Source organism: Idiotropiscis lumnitzeri, chromosome 12 (assembly GCF_059441095.1).
Source record: "Idiotropiscis lumnitzeri isolate Australia: NSW breed Sydney's pygmy pipehorse chromosome 12, RoL_Ilum_1.0, whole genome shotgun sequence".
Classification (NCBI taxonomy): domain Eukaryota; kingdom Metazoa; phylum Chordata; class Actinopteri; order Syngnathiformes; family Syngnathidae; genus Idiotropiscis; species Idiotropiscis lumnitzeri.
In genome coordinates, this window is record NC_142402.1 from 15514906 (window position 1) to 15529428 (window position 14523).

General features: G+C 41.7%; 1 protein-coding gene across 8 annotated transcripts in view; it reads right to left on the reverse strand.

Moving 5' to 3' along the window:
- LOC148326134 (supervillin-like) overlaps nucleotides 1-14523 on the reverse strand; it is a 29102-nt gene extending 14579 nt beyond the window's left edge. For 4 of the 8 annotated variants that reach the window (XM_088310722.1, XM_088310721.1, XM_088310718.1 and 1 more), the window contains exons 1-12: nucleotides 10460-10605; nucleotides 8272-8335; nucleotides 7272-7363; nucleotides 7143-7200; nucleotides 6488-6636; nucleotides 5571-6414; nucleotides 2850-3014; nucleotides 2723-2760; nucleotides 2432-2496; nucleotides 2220-2356; nucleotides 1940-2062; nucleotides 291-519 (exon numbers count right to left, since the gene is read on the reverse strand). In XM_088310722.1, the coding sequence (XP_088166848.1) occupies nucleotides 291-519; nucleotides 1940-2062; nucleotides 2220-2356; nucleotides 2432-2496; nucleotides 2723-2760; nucleotides 2850-3014; nucleotides 5571-6414; nucleotides 6488-6636; nucleotides 7143-7200; nucleotides 7272-7363; nucleotides 8272-8335; nucleotides 10460-10520 (2025 nt within the window). In that variant the 5' untranslated portion in view covers nucleotides 10521-10605. The other 4 variants (XM_088310723.1, XM_088310725.1, XM_088310724.1 and 1 more) reach the window with 4 other exon arrangements.

Consider the following 14523-nt stretch of genomic DNA (forward strand, 5'->3'; position numbering starts at 1 on the left):
TACATGTTCTTCCTGCTTGGACTCAATATGGTCGACTGAGGAGCCAACTGGAGGCTCAGTCACCTGTGAGGACACCAGCTGCTTATTTATGGAATAAATATAATCCGGCATTATAATCAATATTAAAAAGATGAAGTTAAAAGTTCGGGGTATTAGTTTTTTTTCACTTTCATGATGAACCTAAAATGCATTGTTACCTTGCTAGATAATTTGACCTCATTCATCCTGAAGCATCACCAAAAAGTCCAACATCCTTTACTTTTTGTGAATATATTTTAGATAAAAAGCACCTGCTCCACTTCGCCCAGGGTGATGGGTTGTGTCTGAAAGCGGGCGAGAGAGCGGCGCTGGCGGGTGGTGTCACTCTTCGCCGCCTCGTCCGCGGGATGGGCGAGCCGGTTGAAGAGGGCCATCTTTTCGGCCAAGCTGAGCGTGGATAGGTCGTCCTCCTCCACTTTAGGGGTTTCTTCATCCTGGTTCTCCTGGACCTTCTCCTGGGGGGCTGGAGTTGCTTGGATACTGACACGGGGGTCCAAGTGTTAAGGCAAGGCAAATGTATTTATTTTGCACATTTCATACACGAGGCAACTTAATGTGCTTCACACAAACAAAAGCACAATAGCTCAAAGCATTTACAAACAAATAGCTTTAGACATTCAAAGGCAAAGCAAAAAAAAAAGCAGCGTATTAAAAATAGAAATAGAACAGTGAGTGGGAATACTTAAACGCCTTAAAAACGATTTAAAGACATTTAATAGCAAAGGAAATAAATAAAAATTAACATTGTGAAATTACTAGAACACAGGAGTGAAATTGAAAAAACAAATGCTTAAAAAGAATGTGGAAAAAGTATAAACGATAATAACCTGGATTTAAAGAACATTTATACTTGGGGCTGACTTCCCTTTTGTTGGTCATTTATTCCATTTGTGTGCAGCATAGCAGCTAAATGCGGCTTCACCATGTTTAGTTTCGAACCCGGGTTCCACTAATAGACCGCAGTTGGCAGACCTCAGAGACCTACTGGGTTCCTATTCAATAAGCATTTTCTTAATTTATTCAGGATTCAAACCATTCACTGATTTATAGACCAGTAGCAAAACTTTAAAACATATTCTACTGTTGACTGTGAGCTTGTGTAAAGCTTTTAAGATTTAAGTAATATACTGTGATCTTTTTGTTCTGGTCAGAAAAAAGTAGGAACGCAAAGCTAAACACTGAGAAACAACTCAATTGTATTTGGAAAATTTTCCAATAACGAGAAATGCATGACCACCAAAGTGTTTGTAGTGGGCATAATCCTTTTGCTTCTGATTTACAACAACAACAAATCACTTGTTGAGAAGTGTGTGAAATGGGTTGTGAAGGGTTTCACGTTTGCTTGTTTCTGGTGCCCAACTTCAGACATGTGGACCTTGTAAGAATGTGAGGAATGCAACAAACGGGAATGCTGGGGATCATCGCGAGTGAGTTAATGTGTAAACAGCGGCTTCCTTCCCCTAAAAGGTGCAGCAAGGCGCTCATGAGGATGAGGCTGGGACGGCACATGAGCAATGAGGGACGACAGAGTGAAATCTGTGCACCATCTTCATTTAAAAAAAAATATCAAGTCAATAAAAGTATTATGATGATTGTTTATGAGGCAATATTTTTTATTGTACTGTAAGGAATAAGGGTTTTCTATGTCATTCGATTATATTTGAAGGTGACGTTTTCTAAAGTAGTTTTTCAAGCTTGGATGAGGTTTAAAATTTGGGGTTGGCGTTCCAAAAAGCGGTAAGGGTTTGTGTTGCAAACTACGGTTGCAAGGTCTTTTGATTTTAAATAATGTTGGGCGATGAGCCACATGCTGCTTCACCAAGACTTATAGTTTCATTGTTTCGGATCACATTTTGCTGCCTTGCATTTCCATTGCATGTTTCTCATTAGATTGCGTTACCTGATGGTGGTCACAGTGGTGCTGACAACAGTTGAACTGGTGCTGGTGCTGGTGCTGGTGCTGGTGTGACTTCCCACAGTGTGCAATGATGTGGAAGGCTCACTTGAAAGTGGGGGGAGAAAACTTAAATGAAGAAAAAAAATGTTGGTGCAACGGCTACAGGCGCAGGTGGCAATAGTAGACACACTCTGCACTTATGTAATACAAATAAAGATACAAAAATAAATTGGTTGCGACTTGTATGAGTGCCAGTGGGGATGTACAAAGTGAATGTTCGTACCTGCAAACGTCGACCACTTCCTTGCTCGTGATGGGCTGAGTGTGTGAGCGATCCTGGACCCTCCGCAGACGACGTTCCACGGCAGCGTTTCGAGAGCGAGGCTTGGGAACGCCACCCTCCGAAGTCTTCTCCAACTCCTGGCAAGAACGACAAAATGACTTTCAGACGTAACGTGACATGAAGATGTGTACAAACGAGTGTAAGTCACTTACCCTAAAAAGAGACCTTTTGGCCGCCACACTCATCTTGGCTCGCTCGTCCAGTTTTTCTTCATCCACTGGAAAGCGAAAGAGGAAAAAGAAATTGGGTTTCAAGTCAGGTTTAGGGTTTCAAATAAGAGTTAAGGTTTCACATGAAAGTTTGAAGCCAAGATTAGGCTTTTAAAGTTAGGCTTTCAAGACAGGTTTGGGGATACAAACAGGTCATGCTATAGTTTGGGACAAGGGTTAAGTTTTCAATTTAGGGTTTGCAGGTTGTACGTGAATAGTCAGATTAGAAATCACCTTCAACATCTTGCAACTGTGCTGGACTGAGATGGGACCTGTGTCAAGAAAGATGAAGGCTTTTCAACACCTAGTCAGGATTATAACTCAAGAACTTTCTCAGAGAGTGAGGACTGTCTTTGCACACCTGTCAGTTTCCAGACGTTCTGCAGAAGTGATTGGTTGAGTCCGACTTCTTTCAGACATGCGGCCGTCCCCCGGCGTGATGTAACGGCGTGGCCTCCGAGCTGCTCGGTCCCCCCTGCCACTCTCCTCAGGGTCCGCCTCCATCGCTGAGGATTGGGTGCTCTCGCTTTGATTGACAAAGAAAAAGAATGACGGTACAAGTTCAGTTGAGGGTGCAAATGTAACAATCTCGGGGAGCAGTTAGCCACACTTAACATGCAGCGGTAATTGACCAAAACATTTTTGACACTTTTACCTCGGCAGAGAAGAAATTTACATGATTAGCATTTCAAGTGTGGGTTGAGGCTTCAAACATGGCATAGTGTTTGAAATTAGGGCTTGTCTGGGTTAGGGTTTCAAAGAAGGGTTAAGGTTTCAAATTAGAGGTCCAAACCAAGGTTAGAATTTGATGTCCGGGTTTTTCAGTTTAATGTTCTGACACTTATCCATCAAATCATGTTATCATTTGTTGAATTTATGTTGGATGCCCTAGGACTTCCATTACCACCCCAAATATTAACCTTGGTGGAGGTTGACATTCATGACTGTGGATTTTAGTAGCATCTCATTGCGGAGTTAGTCATGCGACGGAACACGACAGGGCCCATGCCGGCGGACCTACAAGTCAGGTTTCCTATTGGCATTCTCCAAGTAAGAGTGTCGCAGCTGTGCCACCGACACCCGGGTGTCCAATGTTCCCATCTCGCCATTAGCGACCCCTGATGGAGGCACAGCCCTGGAGGAGGTCTCACGGTTGGCGGTAGCCCTCTCCCTCCGGTACATGACAGAATGCTGGCTGATACCGATGTCTGACATGGAGCGGGTTCGCGTCTTGGGTTTGGGCCCTCCGCCTGCCTCTCTGCTTCTGTGCTTGGCCTGAGGTAAAGAAGAACCCTTCTGAAGATAAACAGCCGAGTCGCTCCTCTGGAATTCTTGCTGCCTTTGAGGCTGTGAGACTTCATATTGGTGAGCCTCCTCCACGTTCATCAAACGAACTTCTTGTCTTGTCTGGTGTTCTCCTTTGGGCTCCTGGGGCTTCCTTGAGGTGTTGTACTGATGCTGTCTTGTAAGATCTTCCTCAGCACCCCTTCTGGTTTCCGTCTGAAGCACGAGTAACTCTGGATGTTTGACAGTTTCTGGGGCATTCTCCGGGTGCATTGATTTTAACACTCTGTCCTCTTGAGTCTCATGACCCGAGTGACGATGCCTCACTCGTTCTCGGATGTTCTCTGTGTTCCTCTCCCGCCTTCGCTCTCTGGGTGAATGCCAGTCCCCCTCGACTTCTCGACTAACTATTGTCTGTTCTGGGTTAGCAGTTTGCCACTCCACATGCTTGCTGAGACCTCTGTGAGGATCATCCGCCGTCTTTTCTCGCTTGCGGATCTCAGACGGCAACACTGCTTTCCGGCTCTTCAACAGACCTTCCGTGTGGACTTCTCCTTTGGAGGCTTGCCGGGTCTCCAGTCTTGCGTCCAGGCTTGCCTCTAGCCTCGTCTCATTGTGGGCTGCATAGATTTGGTCAGTGGTCATTCGCCTTCGTGATGCGCGGATCTCTGGGGGACTGTGGTGTTTGCCGGTGGCCACGGGGAAGTTTTGGTGGTCAACAGAAGGGTGGTACTCTTGAACAGACTGAGTAGGACCTCGACTGGGCCGAGAAGCCTGAGAATGAGCAACAGTTCTGTACTGGCCGGGTTCCAGGCCATATGTGAGTGGGTTCTCCTGAGTCCGATATCTGGTACTGTGGTGTCTGTCTTTGCTCCACTCAGGAGGTCTCTGTGTACTGCCTCTGATTCTTAGGGAAAGTAATGCACAAGGATTATCAGTATGCATTAAGAAAAAAAGAGAAGAAGTGTATAGCCAGTCAAGCAATTCAATCCTGGTGTAAGGTAGATAAACCGAAACGTGATTTTTGGGGTAAAAACCTCATCAGATCTCCATTGGTTGATTATTTTGGCACACACACTACCTATATCAAATAAATCATAAAGGTAAGGACTGTTAAACCGACTGAGGACATTATGTGTGATACAATCAGTAGAAGTTAACGAAGAGAATATTTCTTCATTTTGGTACTTCATACCTTGACGACCAGCTGGTGAGTGTCTGATTATCGTCCCTTGTGTTTATGTTGAGAGACCAGTCGCTATTTGACACGACAGCAAGGCTATGGACAATGTCAAACTGTCACAGATATTTCTTTCCGTGGTAGTAAATTGTTTGGTCAGGCTAGTGATGTCTTCTTTTAAAGTCAGGTTTGAATCAGACGGTTACAGAGGTAAGGGAGAAATAGTACGGACATGTGAGACCAGGAAAGGGGTGGGAGGTTTTACGAGCGAGGCTCACACATTAGTGTTTCGGCAGAGATCAACATGTGTGCTGCAGGAATTGATCTAATTTCACTTAATTGGTCACATTTTTTTAATTCTAATTTGTTTAGTACAAATAATGAATGCTCACCTACGTATGCCAGTGACTTCAAGTGACAAGTAGAACTATGAAATGCTCCCCTACTAGACGATTTACCAAGTTGAGACAAGATCATCATGATTTCAGTATGTCAATGGAAGGTTTTCAAACAATGTTTGAGGTGTTTTTTACTTGGTTCCTCAAAATCCCAAGCAAGAGGAAAGAGCCCTTGGCCTTGAGACCAGAACAAAATCAAAATTACATTTCATGAACTCACCCTTGCCTGTTGAGGATGCTCTGTGCCTGTTGTTCAATGAACAAATCCCCGGGAGAGATACCATAGCGAGTTGGCAGTGAGGCCCGACGGGCAGTGCGAGGCGAGCTGGGCACCGGAGCGACGCTGTTGTCCCTGTTGGAATTGGAACTTTGCTCTGGATGCGTTGTGTCTATGTGGTGGTGGCGAATGGGGTTTTGCTGCTGCTGCTGCAGTTGCTGATGGTGATGTTGAGGCGGAGGTGGCGGAGGCACGTGGAGCTCCTGGGCCCTGGTTTGAGATGTCCGTTCTTGAGCGCCGCCTCTTCGGTAGTTCTCTATGTTCATGGCTCTTTCCTGCTCTGAGAATCTGCTGTCTTGGATACGTGCTGGAGGTTGGTTTGTGTTGACTGGGCCTGATGGAATTGTGGATGCGAGGTCCGGGTGAGTCCTCATGTAAACCCTGCCCACACCAGAGTGGTACGAGCCACCAGTTTCATTATCTGTCGGTTCTGTTTCTGGTCTATCTTGCCTTCCAGCTGAGTGTCTGTCGGCAGCGGCATCTTGATCGAGTCGTGCACGGTAGCGTGACGCGTAATCAATGTCCATTTCCTGGTCTAGGAGGATGCCATACCGCTCCGACAGCTGCCGTCGTCTCTCGGCTTTGTAGCGGGCAATGCGCTCGGCCTTTGAACTCAAATCGGCTGGGTCTGAAGGTGCAGACGCGGGTGTCGAGGAGTTAGATAACGTCATTGGGTCGACGTACACCAACATCGGCTCTGTGTGACCGACTACCCCTCTGGACTGGCGCTGTGCAGATGTCACCGGCTTCTGGGGTCCGTCGAGCTCCTCTTGACTAAAGCGCCTCACTGCGTTAAAAAATAAGCAAACAGACGTGATCTTTCAGTTCACAAAGTAGTGCAAAATCTGGCGGCAGCTCACCCATCATACAAGGCTCGCAAGGGTCCGAGGCCCGAGTGTATCGGGGTGGGTCCTCTTCCAGCATTCTGTTGGCAACCAAACCGCCAGGCAGCAGTGCTGGCGGAGAGTCACTTTCAATCCCTTCCAGACGCCGGGCAATCCTCTCCTTCCTGGAATAAAATACAAAGGCTTGCAGTATGGTAAAGACACAGATAAACTAAGTCAGCTAAGGCCATATAGTCAAATGTCTGTGCGTGGGTGTGTTCTTATGGATTTTCTCTCCTTGATCTGCTATGGAAAACCATCAGGTGATCATTTATGGAAAATACAGATATGTATGCCAAGCCAAGCGCTATGTGATTGTGAAATTAAACTGAATGACTGCCAATCACCTGGTGACTTGTTGAGGAGCAACTGGTCATTCAAAACAATAAAAATGAGAAATCCACAACAGTTTTTTCTTCCTTGACTACGATTCTTCATTCGGTACATGTCCTGTGGCAAGGATCAGTCTTGGTACTATGACAGACATCTGGGTTCGAAAATGAGCTTTAGTTTTATGTTTGGTGTGGTGGGATGTGGTATTGGATATTTCGAGGACACTCTGATTATTTTCTCGTCACGTGGTGGTCTCTCGCATTTCAAAAATTAGTTACAATTCTAAAAGAGTCCATACCTGTTCATCTCGAAATCTGCCGGAAGAGCTCCTTCAAAGTATTTCTTCAATTCTGAAACTAAATGTAACAGTACAGTTTTTAATAAAAGGTATAGCACTAAAATAACAACCAAAGAAACTAATGCGCACCCTTGGGAAGTACGACCAGGAGTTTGGCATCTGTATCTGAAATGCTCTTGACCAGGGTGGCCTTGTCGTGCAGGGAGAAATCACTCTGAAAACTAAAAGTAAAAAGAAAAAAAAATCAAATAAATTAAAAAAATAAAGACAACGGACTCGAAAAAACCTGAATGCACACATAGCAGCTCAAGGGGTTTATGGTAAATGACTGCTGACCGGATCGTCTTAAAAGGGTGACGCGAGGTGAAAGTGTCACATCCATCAGGATCCAACTCAAGAACAAGGTCATCGAGTCGCAACACTTCTAATCAGCCTGGCACAAAAACGTATTTAACTTCAACTATTTCCTTTGTACAAAGTAGCTATTTTTAGATCTGGACACAAACAATGGTATTAAAAGGGACTAATTCCAAAGTCAAACAACATCAACAAGCCTTCCTCGTAAGGCGGACAGCGTTTGCTTATAGAACTGCAGGAGTCATTACATGCTGCAAAAGAGGCTTTGTGTAATTGTGGATGGAATGCTATGCATTATTTTTTAATATGTGTCTGGGAATTTACTGCTCCAGACATCAGCAGCATTTAATGCTGACCATGCAGACATGGCAACATAAAGCGGTCTATGCTGACATACTTTATCTCTGTCTTCATGACCAAGCATGAAGCATGAAAAGAAATGGTTAGCTATCGTTAGCTTGTTAATTAAAATGCTAACATTATGCTACATGGTTGGCTACATAGTTATTTGAATCAATAGGCACATTTCTGTTAGCTCAAAGTTGTCTACGACTTTGTATTTGATGTAAAATGACAATTGTTAGCTTGTTAGCCAAAAGGAGAACATTCTACTAAGCATTTGAATCCATTGGTGTGCCACGCCAATGTTAGCTTAAAGTTGGGCTAGGTACTTGTATTATACAGAAAACAATGGTATGATGTCATTAGCACGTTAATTAAAATATTAGTATTTTTTTACTAATATAAGAACTAATTTCTCTCCGGTTCTTACCTTAAGGCTTCGGTTGGCAATGATGTTGAGGAACAAAGTTTGCCCAAAGCTTCTGGTCCAAATCCTGCCAGGACAAAAAAACATAGTTAAGACCACAAAACAGGACTAGCGTTTGAAATTGGTTTGGTGCTGCCCACCGAAATTTATGACAATCCAGCCCTTAAAGTTTAATTTAGCAGCATGAAATTTTATAGCAGTCTTTAAATCGCAAGAAGTCACATCCAGAAAAAAAAAAGACACTATAAGTCTGCCATTTTTATTTGACGTATCTGCCATTTCAGATCTATTTTGGGCTTTTTTCGCAGGTCATTTCCAAGACAAACTGGATTTTTGTCCAATTGCTGCCAAATTTGAACCATTTCCAGACAAATAGGTGATGCCAAATTGACAAGACTTTCAAACGCCTTTGACATTCTCTGCGGGCAGAGTGTGATGACTTGACTTAAAATATGAACACGCTCGACCAGGGGTGGGCAAATTCTGGCCCGGGGGCCATACGCGGCCGTTAGATGTTTTAATCCGGCCCGCCGAACTTGAAAAAAATGTAATGAATAAACCTTGTTAATGTTTCATTTTCCAAATACTGTGGTTTTTCAAAGACATATATATTGTACTGCTTTTGTTCACTTTCATTTAAATTTTTTTTTTTTTCTCCAATGAGGTGAGGTTACCAAAACACCCCATCCACCTTCTCCTGGTCCGGCCCGTCTGTCAAATTTTAGAACCCATTGTGGCCCGCCAATCAAAAAGTTTGCCCACCCCTGCGCAAGACAAAGTGTTTTTGTAGAATTTTTCTAACTTAATTTAATTAACTACCTATTTCTGTTATGTTCGCATTCTAGATGAACCCCTCCAAACTGTAATAAAATTAGTCGGTTGGGTTTTAAACCCTCTTTGTTTAAGATATGAACAAAATGCAACGTTAGTCATATGGTTATAGCTTTTTATAATGAGCAAATGTGCTGCCGTTTTGAAAGTAAAAATCATGTTGACAGTGACATGGGTGTCAATGAAATGCGTGCAAGTTGACATTCCTCGCAGGTCGCATTGCAACATTATATGATAGTCACACTGCCTGTGAAGATGGAGGATCAAATGATCAAATTGTGCTAGCTTAGTAAAGATTTATAGCACTGAATATGAGACAGAAGTCACAAGAAACAATTGCTTCAGCGATTAATGCTTGATGTTGATGTTTTTTTAGGGGGTTGATTAGCGTGTCAGTCACTCTCCATGCAGTCCATAGCAACTCCCACAACAAGCGCAGCAGTCTGTTGTAAAAGTTGTTTCCCTTTTTGTCGCAGGCAGATTCAGTTACCGCTCCAGACACCACTAGAACAAATCTGGTTCTATTTTTTGGACTCACTGAACCCTCCACAGCACACAAGAAGATAAAAAAAAATCTGGCTGTCAAAAGTGGTCATGTGTATGCTTTTCGAATTCAAGACTTTGCAATGTGTACGCGATCCGTTTGGAAAGCCCCGTGCGCATCAAGTCAGTTCAGTTTTCCTCGGAAAAGGCCCGCATGCTGCCAATCGGGCGAGGAAGTTGAACGCTGCCAGCAACATAAAAAAATCGTAGCCGGCGATTCAATGCGGAAAAGACGACATGCCATGTGTTCTGACTGGTTTGTAGACCGACTTGGAAGATTAGTAAAAGAAAAAGAGGACACCTGGTCACCGACGCGCATTAAACAAACAAGGTTCACCACTGGAAATGTGGCGCTAAAAAAAAAAATACATAAAAAAATCAACAGGTATAACTAACTATTGATACTGTACCCTAATACGATACAATATCGTTATCCAGTTCGTACAACGGCTAATGCTTTTTTTTAGGTCTGAAGACAAGACTCCTGGTCACCACCAGGACATCGTACAAATATTCTACACCCACATATCAATACCGTACCATGATACGATATATAACACTAGATTTTTTTTTTCACTAATACAATTAGGTCACAAAGGTAGGACAAGTCCTTGGAAAAGAGGACACCTGGTCACCACAGAATGACCACAAAATAAGGTTTTGTAAAAAATATCTATAAATAAAGAAGTAACCTATCGAGACTGTACCGTGGTACAATACAACATTTGCGATAGTTTGTCCCGCCCCCGATACTTTTTTTAGTTCCAAAAGGACACTTTGGCAGAAAACAGGACACCTGGTCACCACCAGGCCTTACCTGTGCCGCAGTACTGAACATGGTTGACATGGTAACCAGATATCCAAGGATTTCGGAACATGTTTAGTCGTGTGGAGAGCAATCGCTCACCAGCAACCGAGCGGTGGCCCCACCACCACCACCACCACCACCACCGGCAACCACCCGTTCACAATGTCACCCGAGTCGGAGAACGATAACGCAGCGGGACGCCAAAGCTGCTCAGCGCGCTAATCAGATTACAGTCACAAATTAGCCGCGATGATCAAAACAGCGGCACAGGGGATTGGACGCGATGTGCCGGAGGGGGCGGGGGGTGCTTAGTGGTGGTGGGGGGGGGAGGCGTCGGTGCGGTGTGTATGGTGTTTCCCGGGCATACGGGCCACCAACTGAAGGTGAAGCTCCATGCACGCCAATTAGCGTTAGCAAGCTAACACATTTGTGCCGTAATCCTGTCTAGGATTGTGTGATAAGAAGTGTTTACTCCCAGGCTTTCACTGACTGGTTGCTATTTTTTGTTTTTCTGCTTTCAAGAGTTGTACTTTTATCTGTCTGAGAAAAAAAAACTAATAGTCAGCTTTTCGAAATACAACGTAACAATTTTGTATGACTAATTAACTCTCAACTCTAATCAACTTTATTTATCGCCGCACTTTCAAAACAACCATAGGTGGTGCATACAAAGTACGGTGCAAAAACTAAATAAATAAAAATCAGTAATAGGAAAACAAAGACTGTTAAAGCAGTAAATTAATAAGATAAAACCGTAAACACTATAAAACACAAAAAAATTTTGAAAGCCAAAGAATAAAATGTTTTAAAGTTAGTTTTCCTTGCACATTTTTATTTTGATTGCTGCTATTTTGGTGTAATTAATTAATGAATTAATTAATTAAAACACATTACATATGGTCTGAAATTAATAACATATTTAATAAAGTTATTAAAAATGTTAAATAGAAAGGAAAAGTATTTAAAAAATATACATTTACATTAAGCTGTGCATGTGTATGGTATACCTTATCAATCTTCTTCCTATTTTCAATTAAACCTTTTATATTCTTAAAATGATTAACGTAAAAATACATGGTTATTTTTAGTAGTAGTCATGAAAAATTCTAACTTGTTCTCGTTGAAAATATGAAATAAAACCATATGCAAGAATGAAAATATATTACATTATTTATTCAAATGTATTCATTGAGTTGAAAACACACTAAATGTATAATAACGGCAACAACAACAATAATAACTGTAATAATAATAATGATAATCATTGTAATAATTATAACATCGGTCTGATTATTTTCAGTATTTAAGTATGGACTTAGAGTGCTGTCATTGAAAAATGTTCAGTATACATTTTTACATGTGCAGTATGCTGTGTTTTGCATATATGCAAAACTTTCATGCATAATGTGCTGAAGTACAAAAAGAAGCCTGGTGTCAAATCACACTGTTGACTCTGATGCTTTTTCTCACCCTTTAAAACAGGCAGACACACACACACACGCACGCACACACCCCTGCACACTTAACACACTTGTCCCAGGCGGCTGTCCCCTAATAAGGCAACATGTGTTGTGAGTGGCTGCTGAGTGGAGGTCACCCTGTCCAGAGTCTTGTGTTTACAAGACGGCAGCCAGCCTTGTTGTGTCACCCCTCCAACCTCAACGCCTATCCCAAATCTCCTACCCCCTCTGTTTTTTAAAACCCTCATTGAATATTCCTCCGCGGTTGCGCATGAGCTACGTGGGATTACGCAAACTACATTATGTTATGAAGTTGCATTATGTTGTGATGATCTTTCCAATGGCATGTTATTGCTCAATGTAAAGTTTCAGGACATCATTATCCATTACCCACTTCTCCTCCTCCTCCTCCTCCTCTTCATCATCATCATCACCGTGGTGGGGGCCAGATGTGCTGCCTCACATCTAATGGGCCTGATGGTCCCCAATTTGGGGAGATCTAATAAGTGTTTTTTAAATACATAACAGCTTAAATCTTTTCTTTTTAGCATAGCGCCACATCAAACTGAAATTAATGATTTTGAAAAAAAAAAAGTATCAACAGTAAAATATTGAATAGTATATAAAACCTTAAAATGTTTTTGCATAATGAAACTGCAAACTGCTTGGAGTAAATTTTCAAATTATTGAAAGATTCTCAAATCAAAAAACAAAAATTGTAATATTATTGAGGTGTTATGTTTGTCCTGCATATCATTCCAAATCCGCAAAAAGATTATTAATAATAAATAATACAAACAATCATACAAACTGATTAGGCCTACTCATGTGGACTAAAGGGACAGATAAGGTTTGAAGACATATTTTTATTCTTTAGCTTTCGTCTCAACATGAGACTGTCGCTGTTCTGCTGTTCTTCTGCTATCTATTGTTTGTCTTTTATTTTGTAAGCTAATTTCCCGCAAATTTATATTACGCCAAATGGAAAGCGCTTTGTAACAGCTCCAGCTGTTGTGAAATGCGCTATATAAATAAAGTTGTATTGTATTATTGTTTTATACCTGGTGTAATTGCAACTAAAACACATCTGCCATCTAGTGTTGAATGGTGATATTGCAAATTAAAAATAGAGTTGACTGCTGCGGACTCACAATTTTTATTCTTATTCTTTTTCAATATTTTTTCATGTATTTGAGTTTTCCTTTTTTCTGACATTTGAAAAGATTTTAAAAAATGTTTGGGGGAGAATTAATCAAGGGCCGTGTGTGTGCGTGTCTTTGTAGCCATGTGGTCATGTGTGTCCTGATGGGCCGAGCAGGTGCTCATATGGTCCCGCCCGCCGCACTACACACAGCTTGCACCATAATCAACACGGCACGTTGCACAAGGCAGCTTGCCAACAGCTGTGTGGGAACTACACGCTTCATGCTTATGTCATGATGTCATGATGATGATGATGATGATGATATTGTTCAAATACATTACTCTTGGCTGAAAATGGTCATGCCCATTTTTTTTTTTTTAGATATTTTAGACAAAAGCGTGCTGGATTTATGAAAATTATTTGCGGGGGGACTATTTTCAAGAAGAAAATAGAATGTTCTTTGAAAAGTTGTATTTTTGCAAGAATAAAGGTCCATATTTCCCTAAAAAAAAACATATTTTCTATTTATTTAAAGGTCATATCAAGTTCACTCTTTTACGAGAAAAAGTCAGATAATTTCAGTAAAAAAATGACATTCTCGAGAAGAAACTTTATATCTTACAATAAAAAAGTCAGCTGTTTGCGTTATTTAAAATTCTCAGAATTTTAAAAATGTAATTTTTTAAAAAAAAAACAAATGTTTGAGATTTTTGTCCCGATTTTTCTGGAAAAAGGATTACTGTATTTTTTCCCCGCAAGAAACAACTGATTTCAAGAAAAAAAGTGTAACCTTGAGAAAAATGCATTTCTGAGACAAACGATTTACAATTTGTTAAACCCCCCAAAAATTATATTTTATGAAAAAGTTTTTAAAAAGGTAGTAGTAGTAGTCGTAGAAAAGGAATGTAAAATACTATATCATATTATTAAATTAAAAAAAATCCTCTTTTGGAGTCAGACGTTCATTTTCAATAGCAAGGTTGTATATTTTCCAGATTTTTTTTAGAATCGTTACATTTTTGACAGCAAAAAAAAGTTTCAATATGAAAGAAAGAATCAAGTCCCATTCTGTTGGAGGAAAAAAGTCATGTGTTGTCGAGCAAAACAAATACGCATGAGGCCTGTTTCAATCAGCCACATCCCAACTCTTTCTGACGGCTGCTTTTGTATTCAAATGTCATCAAATGAAGGAAGGACGGTCTTGTCCTGTACTCACATGTATCCTGCAGGCGTCAATCAGGGTTTACTGCTCCCTGTTCAAGTGCTGCGGAACCTGCGGATGTAAGCAGGTAAAACCAAAAACCCAAAACAACTCAAAAACTACATACGCAGATAGACCTGCAGAAATAAATCCATAAAGTCCACACCTGACGTGACGCAATATACACCCGGGATTGGAACGAGTGGGACAGGCGACCCGCCAGCGGGGAGGGTCGCTCGGTTTGCTGAGTACCTCTGGGCCACCCATG